This window comes from Micropterus salmoides, unplaced genomic scaffold (assembly GCF_014851395.1).
Source record: "Micropterus salmoides isolate LMB-PRFRI ecotype aquatic unplaced genomic scaffold, ASM1485139v1 Ms_hic_scaffold_23, whole genome shotgun sequence".
NCBI lineage: Eukaryota > Metazoa > Chordata > Actinopteri > Centrarchiformes > Centrarchidae > Micropterus > Micropterus salmoides.
Window position 1 is genome coordinate 17,311,439 of NW_024041484.1, and position 20,367 is coordinate 17,331,805.

Here is a 20,367-nt window from a genome sequence, read left to right on the forward strand (position 1 = left end):
GAGGCAGCCAAGCATCTCACACAGCAACAAGAGCATTCTTTAAATCTGAAGGCAACACGGAGAGATAAGAGATATCAATTAAATTAAAGCCTTCTCAGATGGACGAAGCAGAGAAGAGGGATTTCATCTAAAGCCCGGAGATTAACTCTCCTGTCAGCTGCTGAGAGGGGTGCATGAGCAACCGACCAGACACAAATGTAAACACAAGAGTGAGGGAGCAGCCAGTGGGTGACCACAATGGGTAAAAATAGCGAGGCGGCAGAGAGAGAAGAAATGATGCAGACGGTTTTAAATGGGCAAAAAAACCCAAGACTTTTTGTAAAAGCCAAGACTATAAAATGGAGGTTGAGGTCTGGAGTGAAGTGAAAAAAAAGTAATAAGGCTGATGGTTTACAAAGTGGCTCTGCAAAGAACAGTCTGCTGACACTGCTTAGTTGTACGTTAATCATCATGAGGGGGTGTTGAAGAAACTGTAGCAATGATTGGCTTGTCCTTGAAAATATCCAGTTGTGACAGTTACTTGCAACAATCTCCTGAAACACTGCATACACAGACCCTGCATGACCTTGTGTACTCTCAAATATGTCTGTCACACATATACGTACTCACCACTTCATCTGAGGTAAAGTCGATAAAGCCAGGTAAAATCAGGAAATCACTGAAAGACATAAACAAAATGCAAAGTAAGAGGCTATTGCAACTTAGCAGAGCGGTTTAAAGCGCCCATACACGCTGCATCAAAACAGAAGATAAAAGGTCTCCTCATGTTTAAACCAATATGAATGACCAATAGTTGTAATAAATTCTGGAAAATATCTCCAAGCAATGCAAAGGACTGAAAATGTGTTCCTACATTAACAGTAGCTCACTGTAAACAAGGTGAATTGAAAAGCAATCAAATCTGAGTACAACTGAACAAGATTGTGTTATAAAACTGATAACTGGGTAAACACGGATAAGATCATATCAAAATCAAAAGAATGTCAATTAACCTTTGAATTCAATATTTGTTAGACCTTAAAATCTCTTTCTACTCATTTCCTTCTGGTAAAATATTTCAACTAGGCAATGCCACATTTATTGTTAGTTACTCTTACGTCTCTCCATGGTTCCCAAATTATTACCAAATGGCTGAGTACAGAGTGTAGCTAGGTGCGTCCTGTACTTGTTAAGAATCTACAGTGGACCTCTTTCGGCTCTTGGCCTGTATACACAAGATGAGATGAGTCAGGGAGCGAGAGCTAGACACAGGAATGGTGTTTATTTTTCCAACCAGAATCTGTATGTATTTTGTGGTTTTTACAGATGGGTGTAAAAACAGGCAGGGGAGAGATGGAAAGATGGAGGAATAAGGGAAGCTTTGTATGCCACATGGATGTTAGAGAAAACTGGAGGGGAAACTGTAGAGGGAGAGTATGTACATTAGGCAGATGGCGAGCAGTACAGGTGGACATAACCACGTCTAAATGAGAGTTAAGAATGAAGGTAGAGAGCTGACCTGCTAACAGATCTCTGCTGCCTCAGTGTAGGCGGGGAAAAGGAAGGTCACACTAGATGAGACGCTGCAAGAGAGGAGTCCTGTGTCCCCCCCAATTACGTTAGAGCCCAAACACCCACAAACATCAACGTAGGGACAAGCAGGAAGTCCAGCAGACAGCTGCTAGCATTTAGCAGCAGCCACAAACCTCAGCTCCAGTACAGAGGGTGCACTTACTGACTCAGGTCCAGCACTACACAAGAATTCATTGTGTTGGCTTTGAATTGTAAAAACACTGGCTTGGTGATGCCTTATGGTTTTCATGTTAAATGTAGACAAATGCCTAACGTTGAGCGGGGAATGTTTCAAAGTACAACCAAAACCACAACTGGTCTTGCCCTGCTTGTGCAGATTCCTATACTTAACATACCTAACATCTTTGTGTCTGACTCACATCACTGTTTTTGGTTCATGTGAAAAGACACTACCAGGTTATTTCACTACAGTTACGTCCAGGAATTTATTTGCTACCTTAGCTCTGTCTTTAGTGTAACATCAATGTGCTCTCACCTTCGAGGCAATGGAATGTGGTTCATATTAAATTATGATTAAAAGGGTAGTTTCAGGTTTGCCAAGTAACTTGCCCTTAAGCGTTAGGAGGTATGAAACATTTTATGGTATTGTGTATGAAATACAGTTCATCACGTTGCCTCATAATGTGTAGTTAACAGCTAAAAAGTCATATTCACCGTCTCTTGACAAACTTTCTTCACCTGGTTGAAGGTCACAATACTGCAGGAAGCCGTTACTCTCACAAAGCTGTTGGTGCCTTCCTGTGTCTGTATCTCACCTTCTCTGGGTAGGTGGCTATTTTCTTTTCCCTCCAACCAGTAAACCAACATAAAACTAAATAGATCAACCAGCAAAATCCTGCTTGATTGTATTCTTAGACCCAGCACAAGTTAAACGCACTGGTAAGTGTTGATGAAGTCATTGGGGGCGCTCAGATTTATATCAGAAGATGTGGAGGGAAGTTGAATTTTTTAATTTGCATCAAAGAAAGCTTCAAGTACAAGTTAAAACCCTAACACTATTATCTGTATTTGTCACACGGCTTGAAAAGAGTGATGCAGACTCAATCCTGAAACCAACCCCATCCAGCTAAATTCCCCCTGCAACCCACATGATGTCGGTTCAGGAGATCATGTGCAAAAACTTTCCTTTGGTCGTGACGCGCCTCATTACAGGTCATTCAATCACACGCGGACACTCAAACACAATTACGTTTTCTATTCAATTAGATTCTGTAAAGCAGGAGTAGCAGGATTAGAGCAAAGAACTGGTTGATTTTAAGCTGATAAATCATTCCAACTTAGGTTGAAGTACTTACATAAAATACTTTGTGCAGATGATGATGCAGTGGACAATAATCTACCATTTATATCATATAGAATAATACATACGGCTGGACCATATGGCCAAAAATGTTACCACGATAAAATGTTTCATATCTTTCGATATCGATAACTATCACTATAAGTGTCAAATCGTTACTTCTTTCAAGTTTACAGGCTGATTTTTGCTCCTGAGTGAAAGTTGAAAAAACCTGATGGTTAATTGTAGTTTAAACTCTTTATGGTCAACACTTGATGCCAAACAGTCGATCACTTCACAAATCTGAGGTATAACATTCAAAACAATTATAATGAAATCTTTGTCAACAAATATGCATGAGTAAAATTAAGTAAAAGCTTTTTTCAGTCCTTTTTCTTCAACAAATTAACATCTTAATTTAAAAAAAATCCTGTAATTTGTGTATGATTTAGGTGAATAAAATCAAACATTTGTTATATTGTTACAGAAAAAAGATTATATTGTGATAATTATTGTTACTGTTTTATTTTCCAGCCCAAATAATACATGAACCAATCGTCTTTCAGGGAGTGCTGAGGGGGCATCTTAAACATTAATTGCAGTGTCAAACATATTCAAGAGGTAAAGCACTACTGGACTTTGAGGTTTTACAAGCAAAAATGCAAGTTAAGAGGAAATTACATGCTTCGTGTAAGTGTCCAACAACCACTCCAATTCAGTTGCACAAAACTTTGCTTCTTGTTATTCATGATTAAAGATGTAAAAGGGCAATCAAAAGAAAAACATTTCTGTTAAAATGCACCATGAGTTCAAATACAAAGCATTACTTGTTTGCCACCAGAATTCTTACCAGAGCTGATTGTAGTTAACTAAGAGGTGACAAATTATTGCTTAATCAGTAGTTTTATTAGAGATGCACCGATTCCACTTTCTTATTTATTTAATTTTTTTTTTCTTTAAAGTCGGACCTAAAGGTTCCACTTAATTGTAAGTTCATAATAAAACAATGACTATAAAATGACTTTTACATTTTCTCCATAACTGCATGTGATCCAGGTTAGGATACTGAGCAGAGCATTTTTTAACAAATCTAACTATAAATGAATTGCAACATAACACTCAGTGTTTCCCCAGTCTAACTGTGGTGCTGGTGGTGGTATATTTTATTTCAAAGAATATACTATCCTTTTCAAGTAGGTAATTTCTTACCTCACCATTTCAATTCTACTTAATTCTCCACCTTATTTTAGTGTTTTCTCACAAACTACTTGCACAGTACATGCACACACCTTCCTCCCTGTATGTGCCTGCTGTGTTGACTCTCTTCATCAGGTTTTATAAAGTCAACCAAAAGACACAACTCGCATTTGGGACTTTTTCACCCACAATTACGTTTTCACAAGGTGAATTAATTGTGGACTCCTCCACATGCAGGTGAGTTGTGTGGGGAGGAGGCTAGTTGTTAATGTCACCTATCGAAACGATCAAGACCAATGTGGAACTGAATGACATCGGCACCAACAGGTGTGTTCTCTGCTCGTGCTTGTAATATATCCGCTGAGTCTTCTAACGTAATACCAGAAAACGTGTCTCTCTTTGTTTCTCTGCAAAGTGATAAAATGGGTCACCAAAAAGAGCGTACTGTGACTACCATTAATATCCCTAGGCAGTCCGCCCGAGTAAAGTCTGTGTGGAGAAAACGCGGCTTATTCTGGCCTTAGATATTACCAATTGCGAGCATACTGATGACAAGTTTTAATGTGTCAGGCTGTGACAATAGTCAGTTACTGTCTGTGCTGCTGTGTGCATGACGTGAATCATCATACGTTGCAGTATATAGGTATATTTGACCAGCACAGGATCAGATATGCGACACTTACCAACCCGGGATACTGTGCCAATTCCAGTTACCAGCCGATCGATCGGTGCATCTCTAAGTTTTATCAAAGCTAAATATTTGTAAAAGAAAGAAGAATAAAAAAAATTTAAAAAAAAGGGGCTGTGAACTGATCTATCGCGCATGCTGCATTCACTGAACGGGTCGTGCGCTATGATGATTAGTTGAAGTAAATAATGCAATTATGTCTACTGGAAGCAAATTTGATCCCCATGACCAAGATCAGGTTGATCAGTGCAACAAGCCTTCCATTTATCTTCTGCAATCATGCACTTTCATGACACCAGACTGAGATTTTGGCATGGTTTGTTTCAGTCAAGGTAAAGGTGCTTTAAAGGTGCGTTAATTTGCTTCCTCCGTATGAATTCACTATTTGGAGGGACAGGATTTTTAAAAGCACAGTTTCAAAACAGTTTGAAGAGGACTGTTTTACTCACTTGTAAGTCAACCCATCTCCTTTAGAGCATAGCTCTTCAGCCGTATGACCATCGGAGACAACGCACGGTTGGTCAGATCTGCTGGTTCAAAATGTGTTGGCCATTACAAAGCACTGCTGCGTACATGTCAACCACCACTGCGCGAAGGTGAGGTTTCAAAAATTAGGATACCTTACTTTGAATAAATTTAATTACTTATGTTTGTCCGAAAATCTTATTTATCAAAGTTTGTGATGCAGGGAAACTTACTTGTATGTAAGGCCATCTCCGATCGAGAAGAGCTGCTGAGCTGAGAGCCCATCTTCAGGGACATAGCCTGTACCACCACTGATTAAGAAATCCGCCATGCTGTAAAATGATAAGGAAAGGCAACTTCAGTCAACTGTAACACTACAACATCAACATTCTCCAGGCAGCATTAAGTCAGTGGCCTGCGTGGCAGGTACAAGATGAAAACAGGTTCCTCTGTTTACAAAAACAGTCCATTAATAAACAAATAATAAACTTGTAACAAAGTTATAGACTTTTAAAGAGACATTATTTTACTACAAGTCAAAACTACCATTAAGTAACATTAGGTCACAAAAACTCGTCATAGAAGTCATACTGTGATGTTCTGGGAAACAAACGGAACGTACTGGTCTAACGTTTATAATTTAACCACATGGAACAAAGACCGATCGTAAATATTAGTTAAATATGGTGGCCCAAGAAATACACAATATTCTCTCGACTTGAGCGGTAAAGTCTAGTTACTCGCCTGGTGACCTACATCAAATTATCATTAGCTGCTTGCACCTGTAGTGCTAAATACTATGCTATAATGCAGCAACACAGCATCCTTGCTGCTGATCATTCATGCTCCATTATCCATGCTAGTATCCATGTTAGACCACAACTCTCTCTTGCCTCAGTCCATACCTGGCAAACCATCACTGATTTAGAAACTGACATATCAACCAAGCAGTAAAAGTTGCCATTTTATTACAATAACTGATCATTTGAGAGCCGAATGCATGCCGAATTGACGAGTGCCTCTATTTAGATAGTATATGATCTAGGGCTGGGCAATTTAACACGTAATTATTGCGGTAACGCATTAATTAAGTAACGCCGACAATTATTTTATCGCACGTTAACGCAGTTATTATTATTATTTTGAAAGTCTGTTTCTCACTGGCTCTGAATACACATACAGTCAAAGCATGGGTCACAGGAGGGGTAGGATGTTGATCAGCCTGCATATCACCCACCCAATCAAGCAGCGGAGGGAGGCTTCGGCAGAATACGCTGGATGCAGCGTGTGGAAGAAGTAGATATACAAAAGCAAGACAAGCCAACAAATGCCATAGCTTTAGTGGATAGCTACACACTGCATGCTGATAAGTATTGGGGAAGATGTCGGCCTCTCTCCGCTGCTTGTTTGGTTGGGTGATTTGCAATTACAACAATAATACTATAAACTGTGTTAACGTGCGCTAAAATTGTCTGCGTTAATTAATTCATGCGTTACGTAACATGCCCAGCCCTACTACTTAGTAAACAGTAATAGATTCTGCAAACTCACAAACAGCGAGAATTGATTTGTACTGCGCGGCACGTACAAAAAGTTCAAGACAATTCAACTTTGGCAGCGGGCGGGCGTGTGCGTGATGCGACCACTTCATCTCACTCTAACAGAGACACTTGCTACTGAACATAAACTGTTTAGTAAGTTGAGATTTACAATAAGTATTTTATTGCTACTGTGTTAAAGGTAACCTGCTGGTAAAAAAGCCCTTATTTGTTTAAAGTGTTTGCAAACCACATTTTATTCTACTTTTGTGTATATAGCAGTACATTTAAATTAAAATGCGCAATACACTACTTTAGAATTCATTATTCAATTTTGCGCATAACAATGCGATTAATCATTGCCCAGCACTAATATGATCTAAAATATTTTTCTACCCAATATAACGCATTTTGAGAAAAGAGGAAACAATAGTTTTAAAGTTAGTTTGGAGTTGCCTTTAGGCATAAGTCAGGTTTCATGCCAGTTTTGACTAACGTTATATCCAACATTTTCAGGCATGCGAAGGTTAACCTTCATTAAATTAAATACATACCATGAAATGAACATTCACAGTATTAGTCCAACGTTAGGGTGATAATACCTGTAGACAGATCACATGTCTCTGCATCTAAAACACTGAACTATTATTTTTTAAAACATAAAATTGAGCGCACAAAGCAAATGACAACAGTGCTGTAACTTTCCCCACACGACTGCATGCGAAGGTGAAGTTAGTTTAACATTTGACTTTCGCCGGTTTTCGTGGCTGTTAACATCTCAATTTCTTCTAATTTTGGGATATGTTGGAGAGCTAATTTAGGCAGACAGTTTTGATCCACTGATAATCACCAAAAATGTCAATTCAGCTGAGAGTGCAAAAAACTGAATGTCTGTCCTATGCACCTGTCGCTACAGTTAGAGGCCTTCTCAGGAAATCCCTTAACACCATTATCAGTGACATACTGCCTAAACACAAATATTCATATTTTAGGCAATAGGTCAGTGATAAAGGTTTTAAGGAATTTCCTTAGTGCTTTTCACAAACAGACAGGTGTGAAAGTTGCAAGATGTCCAAGACACATGAGCTGGTTTGATGTCAACATATAGATAAATGAGCAAACTATTGAAATTACTACTTTGCAAATGGGCATAATTAAGGAAATATAGTTGTTCTTCTTTTGTTTGTACAAACTCACAGGTATGAGATGTTTAATGGTGATCACTCTCTATGAAAGGCAGTGTTTTGAAATTTTTACGTTGAAAAACAAAACAAAAGTTATTAAAGATTGAAATAGATCTTATTGCACTTTTAAGATGGTCCCTATCCCCGCCTATAGTGGCAGGCGATTGGACAGAAATTAATTTGTGTGTGCTCTCAACTGCATCATTTATGGTGACTTTGAGTTGATCAAAGCAAAGCTCAAACATATACCAAATCTGGGAGAAATCTAGGCTTTGACAAGGAGCTACTGAAACGTTAACAGAAAACCGAATGTCAAACTTCACCCCGGACGACCGCATGTGAAGCAAAATTTGGCAGGGTGACTCACTAACATTTAACTGAACCATTACTACACGCTTTCAATTTTAAAAAGGTGAATCACGTAAAAGCATCTAAAATGAAAAAGGAGTCCAAATAATAACACAATATTCTCAGCTTACTGAGCCGACTTAAGCCGTAAAGTTACTGGCCTGGTGACCTACATTACAATATCAGTAGCTAGCAAACAGTAGCTTGCTTGCACATCACACCCGTAGTGCTAAAAATAAGCTAACGTTACTTCAGAACTGTCTTTATTGTTTATACAGTAAAGCGATAAAGCAGCATCCTTGCTGCTACTGATCCGTGTTACATTGACCATGCTAGCATCCATGTTAGGCCGCATCTTTCTTTCTCCTCAGTCCATTCCCGGCCAACCATCACCGATTTAGAAACCGGCATTTCAACAAAGCAGCACAACAGTAAAAATTGACATTTTATAACAATAACTTATCTTTTGAGAGTTCAATACACGCCGATTTGAGGAGAGGCTCCTTTCATACTGTATATGAGCCAAAATATGTTTATTCCCTGTATAACGCCGTTTTGAGAACAGGGGCAACACTATTTTGGCAGAATTTTGAAGGGAGTTTGGTGTTGCCTCCAGGCTCCATGCTAGATGTGACTGACGTTTTATCCAGCATTTTCATGAATGCTTCCCAGTAACTTTAGTACCATAAAATGAACATGTTTATAATTTAACCACACGAAACACTAAGTTACAAAATGTCTGTTTACATAATACAGTCACCACAACAACCAGTTTGACCATTAACGCTATTCGCCTAACGTTAGGTTATGGGCAAGAATAATTAACGTTACCTGTAATATTAGCAAGCCGTTTGGAGGATTGGAAATACCATCTGGCAATACAGCTGGTACTTAAACTATTAACAAACAGTGATGTAGTTAATTTAGCTTAACGATAACAGGCAAGTTAAGTAAGACCTCGTGTAACGTTAAATCATTTAACTTAAGTTACATTAGTCAAAGTGCACACAAAGAATACACACGTTACCAAATATAACGTTAAAGTTCCGCGTTGTGTCTCATTTAAGCAGTCGCTTATATTTTCATAGCTGTGAACGCTAACTTACATAATGTTGCTAATGTTACTAAGTTATAACGTTAACTACAATTTGGATGTTAAGCTAACGTTAACTCATTAAAATGCATATCAGCATAAATATACAACTTAGGTAACGTTACACTCCACCACATTAACGATACTATAAAAATGTCCCAATTACTACTGATGTAACGTTATTAATTATCCATTATTGTGCAGGAGACTGAACTTTTGGCAGTACAGACATGAGCTGCGTCCAGACTACGTTGACGTTACACTTGCAGACATGTGGAAGCAACCGTTAGCATTTAGCATTAGCGACTTCATTGTGTTGGCTTCACCTACGGAAAACGCCTCCGACACTTTAAAGCAAGGTTCTCCATCTTTAAACAGGTAACGTTAATAAAGTGTTTTAAACTACGTAGCTTCTTAGCCAGCGTGAACTCCCAACACATTTTCCTAGACAGAATAATAACGTTACCATTAGCTAGCTAACTACCTTATTGAGCTGATGCCCACGTTGAGTAAAGGGAAGCAACTTTCCAGCTGTGATGCTACACAGAAATCAGGCTAAAAAAAAGCGATAGTAGGCACAACGATTCCTTCTACCTCGATGAAAAAAATGGTCTTCCGTGGCTCCAAGATGTGAGAGTCAGGGAAACAGTAAAGTCAATCAGAAGTGCTCGCCTGTCGCAGCAGACAGACCCAATGCGTGTTGGTGTTATGTACTAGCAGCGCCACATCCCCTCTCATCACAGAGGCGTGTTTAACCCTCTGCGTTTTGCAACTGTGAAATCAGCACCAATAGTGGAACGAAAGGGTTGCAACAAGAGGGATTCGCGTTCATGGGCCATGCTTGGACATAAATACTCTAATTACTCTTACTCCACTTTGATTCTAAATAATTTTAGCGTTGGTAGTTTTGAAAGCTGCTTCGGCAGAGATGAAAGGTCACTGTACTGTACTTAGGTAACAGTTTTGAGGTAGACTACTTTACTCGATTCCTTACATAATACTTCTTTATCCCTAAACTACATTTCAAAATGGAAATATTGTGCTTTCACTCCACTACACATATTAAGTTTCAATTATGTATTTTCCATATTAAGATTTTCCATTCTCAAAGCCCCTAAGGGGACATGGGCAAAATAAAAATAAAAAATTCTCTTGAGCACCAGAAAGTATCTTGAGGAACTATCCCATACCATGGCCATACGCTGTCAGGGATTACCAATCAACCCTGTACATTGACCTAACTCTGACAAACATATGTTTAGCAAACAACATGAGGATGTATTACAATAAACACATCAATAAACTAGTGACTAAATGAAAAGATAAACTGAAACTGCCAAAGCAGAGTGATAAAGGAAGAACTCAGATCCTTTACTTTAGTCAGATCAGCAAAGCCTCAGTCCAAACAAAAGTACTCCATCACAAGTAAAAGTCTTGTATTCAAAATGTTACTTGAGTAAAAGTACCTTACTATTATCAACAGAATGTACTTAAAATATCTGAAGTACTCATTATGCAGCAATATGGCCCTTCTCAGTGTTGTGTTATTTATTATAATACTGGATCACTATTATAGTTTAACATATGAGCAGTATTTTAATGTGGCTGTTGGGTAAATATGTGACAAAGCGAATCCCTCTTGTTGCAACCCTTTCGTTCCACTATTGGTGCTGATTTCACAGTTGCAAAACGCAGAGGGTTAAACACGCCTCTGTGATGAGAGGGGATGTGGCGCTGCTAGTACATAACACCAACACGCATTGGGTCTGTCTGCTGCGACAGGCGAGCACTTCTGATTGACTTTACTGTTTCCCTGACTCTCACATCTTGGAGCCACGGAAGACCATCTCTTGCACACCAGATAGTTTCTTCTGAGCACCAGATACTTTATAAAGTAATATGCTTTGTCACATATTTACCCAACAGCCACATTAAAATACTGCTCATATGTTAAACTATAATAGTGATCCAGTATTATAATAAATAACACAACACTGAGAGGGGCCATATTGCTGCATAATGAGTACTTCAGATATTTTAAGTACATTCTGTTGATAATAGTAAGGTACTTTTACTCAAGTAACATTTTGAATACAAGACTTTTACTTGTGATGGAGTACTTTTGTTTGGACTGAGGCTTTGCTGATCTGACTAAAGTAAAGGATCTGAGTTCTTCCTTTATCACTCTGCTTTGGCAGTTTCAGTTTATCTTTTCATTTAGTCACTAGTTTATTGATGTGTTTATTGTAATACATCCTCATGTTGTTTGCTAAACATATGTTTGTCAGAGTTAGGTCAATGTACAGGGTTGATTGGTAATCCCTGACAGCGTATGGCCATGAATTTTAACACTTTGAAATAGGAAATCATGTGACTAAGCAGCTTGCTCAGACCTATTGTCAAATGCACGTGTGCATCGATCGCCTTCCCAAAATCAAAACTTTTACGCCTTAATTTTCCTTAACTTGGACTGCACTGTCAATTATGGTCACATGTAAATCATGTAAACTGGATTAAGTGTGAAAAGCCAGCACCAACCACATTTTATTCACATAACAGTTGTAAGAGGTGTGCTGAAAAGCCACATGTAACATACTGTAGCTCAGGCTGCATGTGCCCTCTTAAGTAAAATACTTTTCACATATCATTCCTTATTCTTATGTTAAGGAACACAAAATCTTGATGTTGATCAAATTCACTCTCTTTTTTAGTTCCAATACCGACTTCTGTTCCACTACACACTTTATAATGCTCCAGTCCCCCTTACAGTAATAGATCAGCTTTGTCTCGTCTAGTTTCAGTTACTGTGTTGTGTTGTATGGTGTCTTGTCTTGTAAGTTGAATTATTGTGACTTTCTTTTTAGCACCCTGGGCCATGAGAAACGGCATTTGAGGAGGACTTGCCTCATAAATTGTGCATCCTAGTATTATAGCTATTTCAAGCGTTGTGTAGGAAACAAAAGCAAGTTCAACTGTATAGGAGAAAGATCTATTTTAGCCACCAATGAGAATGACATGGGTTAAAATGAGAACCTATGTTTTAAAGCCTATTTAATTATTGTGAAATCTAATGGGTAACGTTTTATTAATTGAGCAGTGGTATTTTAAGAATACATGTAAAAAGCATTACCAATAACATAAAACCGCACATACAGACTTTCCAGCATGCAGCGCACACACATGCATGTTCACATCACTTGACAGAATGTCAGCATGCTGCTATTGTCATCGAGCTGTCCGCATTATAAATTGTTGGCATGAGATGCTGACAGAAAATCACTGTTTTGCCGTATCGGCTGCTAAAAAAGGAGAGACATCATTAGTCTCACATTTAAGACTTTAACTACACCAAAAGCTATTTTTACTATTTTTGTATTTATTATAGTTATCCAAGTCCAGCAGTCTGTCTTCATCTGTGTGCAGTTACCTTAAACAATCTTGCAATTTGATACACAGCCCATGCAGAAGCAGGCAAATGTGTTGCTAATATTGTGTAGGATTTGTGATAGTGCTGCTAAAGATGGCATCATATGTCATCATTTCTTCTAGCAGAGATGTTTTACTGACTTTACATATCAGGTACTGAATACAATAGAGAACCACATGGTCTTCCCTGTAACCCAAATGCTTCACAGTCCTCTCTTGTTCTATATTAATCTTAGGTTGTTAGATATGTCTGCAAAGGTGACTCAGGGGGATGTGTTTCCCACTCTGTGTTTGTGTCAAATTAAATGTGGGTCATTGCAGATATGGGTCAGTGGTTCCTTTATGCACTGTAGCTATTCTGAGCAGTTGATTCAGCCTTGTTTATCCTCCCCCTGCAGCATGCTGCTCACTCCTGCCTTGATGTTGTGTCGCAGAACTGTCACAAGAGACAGAAGGGCCATGTTAAAAATAGGAACTGTTAACTAGCAATTGTTTGTTGTTTTAGTATCTGCTCATAATCCAAACACATTATCCACAGGGCCTTCAAACAACTCAAAAATGAAGTGTATCATCCAAAGCAAGGGATTCAACTTCAAGGGCATTTGCAAACTGATCTAAATACAAGTGTGTGTGGACATGTAAACTGACCCGACTGCATGAAGTTAATTTACATATGCAACCTTATGAAGGCACAACCGGGGAGAGTAAAGCCCGAAAGCTAGAGGACTGACATCACATTGTAATTTTATTTCACATTGAATATTGACAATGAGGGTTGAAATTATTGTGGCATTCTTCTATTTCTGCAGAGTCCATTAAATGTCTTGCTTTTGCACTTGAGCATGTCTCTTTAAAATCAAACACAATCCTCTATCTTTCAATCTTGGAAAAGGTTTTTGACCTTTTATTCAACATTTCTGCAGAACTCTCGCACAGAAATTAATTCTACTGGAGGCAAATGTGCAATAACATTCTGTGAAGATAAAACAAATGGATGTATTTTAATCTAAACACTGCTTGAGTTATACCTAAAGGTGGCTTATTCTCCATATACTTTTCCAGTAACTCACCTCTCTGGGCCTAGACCGGCCTGGATGCGTGTGGCGCTGTATCGCTGGGCTGCAGTTTCATGGCCATGGGAGGTTTGTCGGACATAATGTTCACCTTCCCGGGATGAAACATTGGTATGTGGGAGCTGAGTGTCTCCCACAATTCTCCGATAATCCACCTGTGGGCTCTTCCTCGCTCCATCTGCACCAAAGTGCTCATAACCATATCCCTCCATCGTCCGTCAAAGGGGAGTCTCTGAATTCACTAGCCCTTTAGCCTTCCTTTCCAGCTTTAAACTTTAAGTCAGTGAAAATATCCAACAGCTGAAAGTTGGGTCAAAACTTAATTTGTTTCTAAATATTCTTATCTGAATTCCAGTGTCTGCTCTATTTACTCTGCTGCTGTCTTCCAGACTGGATATAGAGGTGCAAAGTTGTTCCCATAGAGAGAAAAAAAAAAAAAAGACCTGTGTCAGGCAACTCCGTATGCCTCTGCACAGGATGCACCTGCCTACAAAAAGGCACCAGCCACCTCTAGGCGTGTCAATAGAGGGCGTCACCTAGGAGATTCTCCCACTGAGAGGGTGTTGCTGTGGAAATGATGCCAGTAGCAGGGCGTTGTTGTGGAGAGGCTGTTGTCGATGTCTTTGAAATATTGGATGAGATTTTCTGTCATGAAGGCAGAGGGTTGTGGAAAGGGTAGGTGAGCGCTGTACAGCCCTTTTAAGTACTTACATATGGGATAAAGCAGTTATTGCCCTGAGCATTTTCTACAACCTGAATGGAGTGAGTGGTATTGTCCTGCTGAGTGCTCCATGAAGCTCTCTCTGTATCTTGCTGCCTCTCCTCGATGGTTTAATCCTGCTTTCTATCAGTGGCACTTTTGCAAAGAGGATTTCAGAATTAGAACGAGCAGGACTAGAGACGAGCTTTACAAAGAGAGCAACATGTTTTGACAGTCCAAACAGCAAGATCATCTCTGTGGTGTTATTTTTATTTGTCTCACTGGGATCTTCTAAAACCAAATACATACAGCAAACATAGTATTTCTGGAAACATTTGGCGCAAAGAGACTGTCTTCTACAAGTGCAGACTTGACAAAGTTAACTCCTCACACTAGGATCTGCGGGTGTGAATTTGTATTTCTTCTTATGCTATGTGTAGGCCACACATAAAACTTCAGTTTCTAATCTATAGGTAAGTAAAACTGGGGCTAAACAAAACAAGTTTGCATGAAAATAAGCTCTGGCGGAACCACTCCACTTCCTGAAAAAAGTCAGAGGCCAAGGTTAGACCCTATGTCTAACACAACATGTACCTTAACGCTGCGTGTGAGTGTGACATAATCACGCTAAATGATTTTTCTAAGCATTTTGTTTTCTAAAGAATATCCCTTATGATCTGCACCATATTCTTACAAACAGCTCCATTCCTTTCACAAGCCAAACTGGTTCTTTTTGACATCAGAAAAGTGTGAACTTGGGCCTTTAGCGGGATGTGCATGTGGTATGTAATGTGGGGAATGTGTCAACTCATCCATTGTTTTTTGGTTTTGTGTGAAACTTTCGGACATTTTAGCCAGTGGAAAGGATTCCCCTCCACACATACACATATACACCAGGGGGGCCGTCACTCTTCTCAAAGGGATCACCTCCAGGTGGCTTGACTGTTTGTGACAGTTGGTGAGACGTTAAGATGGAAAATCCTCTTAGCCTGTCCTCTGAGGCTCTAGTAAGTCCCCCACTTAAACTCACATTCATTGCTAACACATGGTAATGGAAACCCCTCACCCACACAATGAAGATAACAAATGAGGAAACTGAGTTTTAGTAAGTGTATATACAGTGGGTACGGAAAGTATTCAGACCCCTTTAAATTTTTCACTCTTTGTTTCATTGCAGCCATTTTCCAAAAATCAAAAAAGTTCATTTTATTTCTCAGTAATGTACACTCAGCACCCCATCTTGACAGAAAAAAACAGAAATGTAGAAATTTTTGCAAATTTATTAAAAAAGAAAAACTGAAATATCACATGGTCATAAGTATTCAGACCCTTTGCCGTGACACTCATATTTAACTCAGGTGCTGTCTGTTTCTTCTGATCATCCTTGAGATGGTTCTACACCTTCATTTGAGTCCAGCTGTGTTTGATTATACTGATTGGACCTGATTAGGAAAGCCACACACCTGTCTATATAAGACCTTACAGCTCACAGTGCATGTCAGAGCAAATGAGAATCATGAGGTCAAAGGAACTGCCTGAAGAGCTCAGAGACAGAATTGTGGCAAGGCACAGATCTGGCCAAGGTTACAAAAACATTTCTGCTGCACTTAAGGTTCCTAAGAGCACAGTGGCCTCCATAATCCTCAAATGGAAGACGTTTGGGACGACCAGAACCCTTCCTAGAGCTGGCCGTCCGGCCAAACTGAGCTATCGGGGGAGAAGAGCCTTGGTGAGAGAGGTAAAGAAGAACCCAAAGGTCACTGTGGCTGAGCTCCAGAGATGCAGTCGGGAGATGGGAGAAAGTTGTAGTAAGTCAACCATCACTGCAGCAGTCCACCAGTCGGGGCTTTATGGCAGAGTGGCCCGACGGAAGCCTCTCCTCAGTGCAAGACACATGAAAGCCCGCATGGAGTTTGCTAAAAAACACCTGAAGGACTCCAAGATGGTGATAAATAAGATCCTCTGGTCTGATGAGACCAAGATAGAACTTTTTGGCCTTAATTCTAAGCGGTATGTGTGGAGAAAACCAGGCACTGCTCATCACCTGTCCAATACAGTCTCAACAGTGAAGCATGGTGGTGGCAGCATCATGCTGTGGGGGTGTTTTTCAGCTGCAGGGACAGGACGACTGGTTGCAATCGAGGGAAAGATGAATGCGGCCAAGTACAGGGATATCCTGGACGAAAACCTTTTCCAGAGTGCTCTGGACCTCAGACTGGGCCGAAGGTTTACCTTCCAACAAGACAATGACCCTAAGCGCACCGCTAAAATAACGAAGGAGTGGCTTCACAACAACTCCGTGGCTGTTCTTGAATGGCCCAGCCAGAGCCCTGACTTAAACCCAATTGAGCATCTCTGGAGAGACCTGAAAATGGCTGTCCACCAACGTTTACCATCCAACCTGACAGAACTGGAGAGGATCTGCAAGGAGGAATGGCAGAGGATCCCCAAATCCAGATGTGAAAAACTTGTTGCATCTTTCCCAAAACGACTCATGGCTGTATTAGATCAAAAGGGTGCTTCTACTAAATACTGAGCAAAGGGTCTGAATACTTATGACCATGTGATATTTCAGTTTTTCTTTTTTAATAAATTTGCAAAAATTTCTACATTTCTGTTTTTTTTCTGTCAAGATGGGGTGCTGAGTGTACATTACTGAGAAATAAAATGAACTTTTTTGATTTTTGGAAAATGGCTGCAATGAAACAAAGAGTGAAAAATTTAAAGGGGTCTGAATACTTTCCGTACCCACTGTACATCTGATCTGAATGTATTGGTGAGATGAATGTAGACCACTGATGCTGTAGTACCTTAAAATCATGTAATCTATGGCATTAAAGGGTTAGTGTCTCCTGCAAAAGTGATGGGAGGACTCCACTCTTAATTTCACATGTGCATGTCCTCAGGTTTTGCATGGTCCCTCATCTAATTCAATTACATTTGTCATAATGAATGTCATGTGCAGTGAGTGTGGCTACTCATTGACTGGCTGAGACAAATCAGAGTCATGAGATTCAACACAAGGGTAACCATTCCTAACAGAAGAACATTTATCAGGTAATCTGAATCTACCATAGAGTTGTAATTCATTCCACATCACACTACTTTGATACAGTGCAGGCCTCCATTTCTATCATTTGATGTTTTTAAAAGACAGGTATAATGTCCTCCTTTAAGTAACAGTTAATCAGATTTCAAGTTTTTATTTTACTGTAATTTCTACAGTCATTTTTAGATAGGCGTCATCTCTTTTTATTAATTGTTTTCATATAAGTAGAAAAAGGACAGTGAATAAGAACCATGATAATGTGCACCATTTCAAGTCATTTATTTTATGTATATTCCAAAATCAAAATTTTTTGTCAGAGCTTTTCAATATGCAACACCTTACAACACCATCCACAAAGAATTCCACAAAAAAAACTTTAACACAGTGCTATACGAAAAGAAGCAACCTCGGGAAATAGAGACACAATACTGAAGTCAAACTCCAATTTTACACATCAATTTCAATTTACTAGTCATTGGGAGTACTACATAGCCTGTCAAATATGTTGGTTAATGTGGTTGTGGTAAGTGCTTTCTAAAGTCAGAGAAAGTAAAAGTCTGAGTTACAAACAAAAAACCCCAGGGCAAATTTGGAGTTGGGCCACCACCACCTGTCACATACTTACTCACCATTAGGTAAGTAAGTGAAGTTTTTTTATTATAGCAACTTTGACAGAACAAATTTGGAGTTGGGCCACCACCACCTGTCACATACTTACTCACCATTAGGTAAGTAAGTGAAGTTTTTTTATTATAGCAACTTTGACAGAACAAATTTGGAGTTGGGCCACCACCACCTGTCACATACTTACTCACCATTAGGTAAGTAAGTGAGTTTTTTTATTATAGCAACTTTGACAGAACAAAGTGCTTTACAAGCAGTACATGTACATGCTTTACAAGCACTTTGGCTGTGGCTCAGGAGGTAGAGCGGGTTGGCCGTTAATCGGAAGGTCGGCGGTTTGATCCCTGGCGTGTCTAAGTGTCCTTGGGCAAGATACTGAACCCCGATGAATGTGTGAATGTTAGTTGAAGACCTAAGTGGCCTAGTGGTGATTTCCGGGAGAAGCTTATCGGAAATATACCCAGGTGCCTGACCATGCTCTATATGTGAAAACAAGCACCTTAACTGAACCTGAGAGGGAGCCAATGTCACGGGATGGGTGTGATGTGACTTGTCCTGCTAGACCTGGTTAACAGACTTGCAGCAGCATTCTGGTCCATTTGTAGACTGTATGGTTAGGTATGATTAAATGATTTATTGAGTAACGAACAGAAGATGTATGAAGCTTGCAGTAGCTTAGCAGACATTAGAAAGCGTTGTGGGGAAGCTATGATAGGGAAATCCGCCGTAGCACCCGGGCACGACGGACCCCCTATAAACCTATGGAGAGGAGGAAGGAGACCAGGAGGCAGGACAGAGAAAGGGGTGGGGGAGGGATGCAGGATACGAGGGCGAAGGGGAGGACTTAGGACGTGTGGGTATTTATGGAAATGCTGGTGATGACGTGCTTGATGTGTGGTCCCGCTCCTGAAACTCTGCTAATTAGCACCACTAAATGAAAGAATGGGTCAAAGATTTGATATATTAATCAAAGTAAATAGATTGTTCAAACATAACACCAAGATTCCTGAGGTTTGACGTTACAGTTGATGAAAGTGACCCAATACGCTGAGGGATCATGGGAGCTATGGTGTCAAAAGCATTAATAAGGACCTGAGTCTTGTCTGTGTGAAGTTGTAAAATGTTGTCATTTTACAGTTGTTATCAAAGCCATTCAGTTCTTTATGGCAGTCAGTCATGTTGAGTGCAGTCAACTTGTTATTATTACAAGGCTTAAAGGAGATATATAGCTGGGTATCATCATTGATAAGAAACACCTTTATATTTGGTAATGATGTCTAATTAGCAGCAAAACACAACACAGGTTTCCGATTATGAAAAACAAACTGAAGCAGAACTGAGTGACCATAACTGACCTCAGAATGACCAACAGTAGGCCTATGCCGGCTGGACAAACTATGTAATAAACACAAGGGGTGAATAAAACAAACAAACAAACAAACAAAGTAATTAGAGTGAAACTTAAACATAGCAGCAAATGCTAATAAAACTATATGCTCAATCAAATTTTGTTGGTTGTTTAGTTTTTGTTTAGTGACTGAAACTGAATGTAAAGTTGAGTGAAAAGGTCAAATTAAAGTGACAGCCTGGCTGAGTGGAAAAGATGTTTTAGACCGCTGACGTGGCAGTGGGTGTGGTGCAGCATGTCTTACTAAGATATCAACCTTTTTCACAGGGGACATTTAGACTTGTCAAAGCATATGCATTTTAATGTCCCAGTAAGCTATGACAGTATGCAAGTGTGCGCAAAACCTGGGCTTTCAAAGTGGAATGCGGCGAATTATTAATAATTACACCTCTCATTTTACTGCTGTTAAAAACAGATTTTATACAAGATGCATTTTAGGTAATGTGCATTTTAAGCATGTGAAAACAATAAGATTAACGATGGCTAAATTATATCAATCTGCTTCAGTTTCAGGGTCCTGGTATTGCATGTTAGCTCATTAATGTTATTGGTTAACACCTGTGCCTTTCCTGTATTACAAGTCTGTTAACAATGTTATATTATTAATATATTGCAATATAAAATAATTTCTGATGCCCAGGTGTTCAGTGTGTTTAATTTTACCACTTACTGAAATGTAGAAATGCAAGACTGCTCTCCAACGCCATGTGAGACTGTTCTTAA

The 20,367-nt window shown here is 39.4% G+C and overlaps 1 protein-coding gene across 9 annotated transcripts in view; it reads right to left on the minus strand.

Annotated features, from left to right (window-relative positions):
* impdh1b (IMP (inosine 5'-monophosphate) dehydrogenase 1b) overlaps positions 1–14,223 on the minus strand; it is a 21,495-nt gene extending 7,272 nt beyond the window's left edge. Inside the window, exons 1-4 of one of the 9 annotated variants that reach the window (XM_038738555.1) lie at positions 13,861–14,223; positions 5,435–5,533; positions 5,186–5,266; positions 610–658 (exon numbers count right to left, since the gene is read on the minus strand). In XM_038738555.1, the coding sequence (XP_038594483.1) occupies positions 610–658; positions 5,186–5,266; positions 5,435–5,533; positions 13,861–14,075 (444 nt within the window). In that variant the 5' untranslated portion in view covers positions 14,076–14,223. Of the gene's footprint in view, positions 1–609; positions 659–5,185; positions 5,267–5,434; positions 5,534–9,848; positions 10,102–13,860 lie in introns of those variants that run through there. The other 8 variants (XM_038738556.1, XM_038738558.1, XM_038738557.1 and 5 more) reach the window with 8 other exon arrangements.
* Between the last annotated feature and the right edge of the window lie 6,144 nt (positions 14,224–20,367).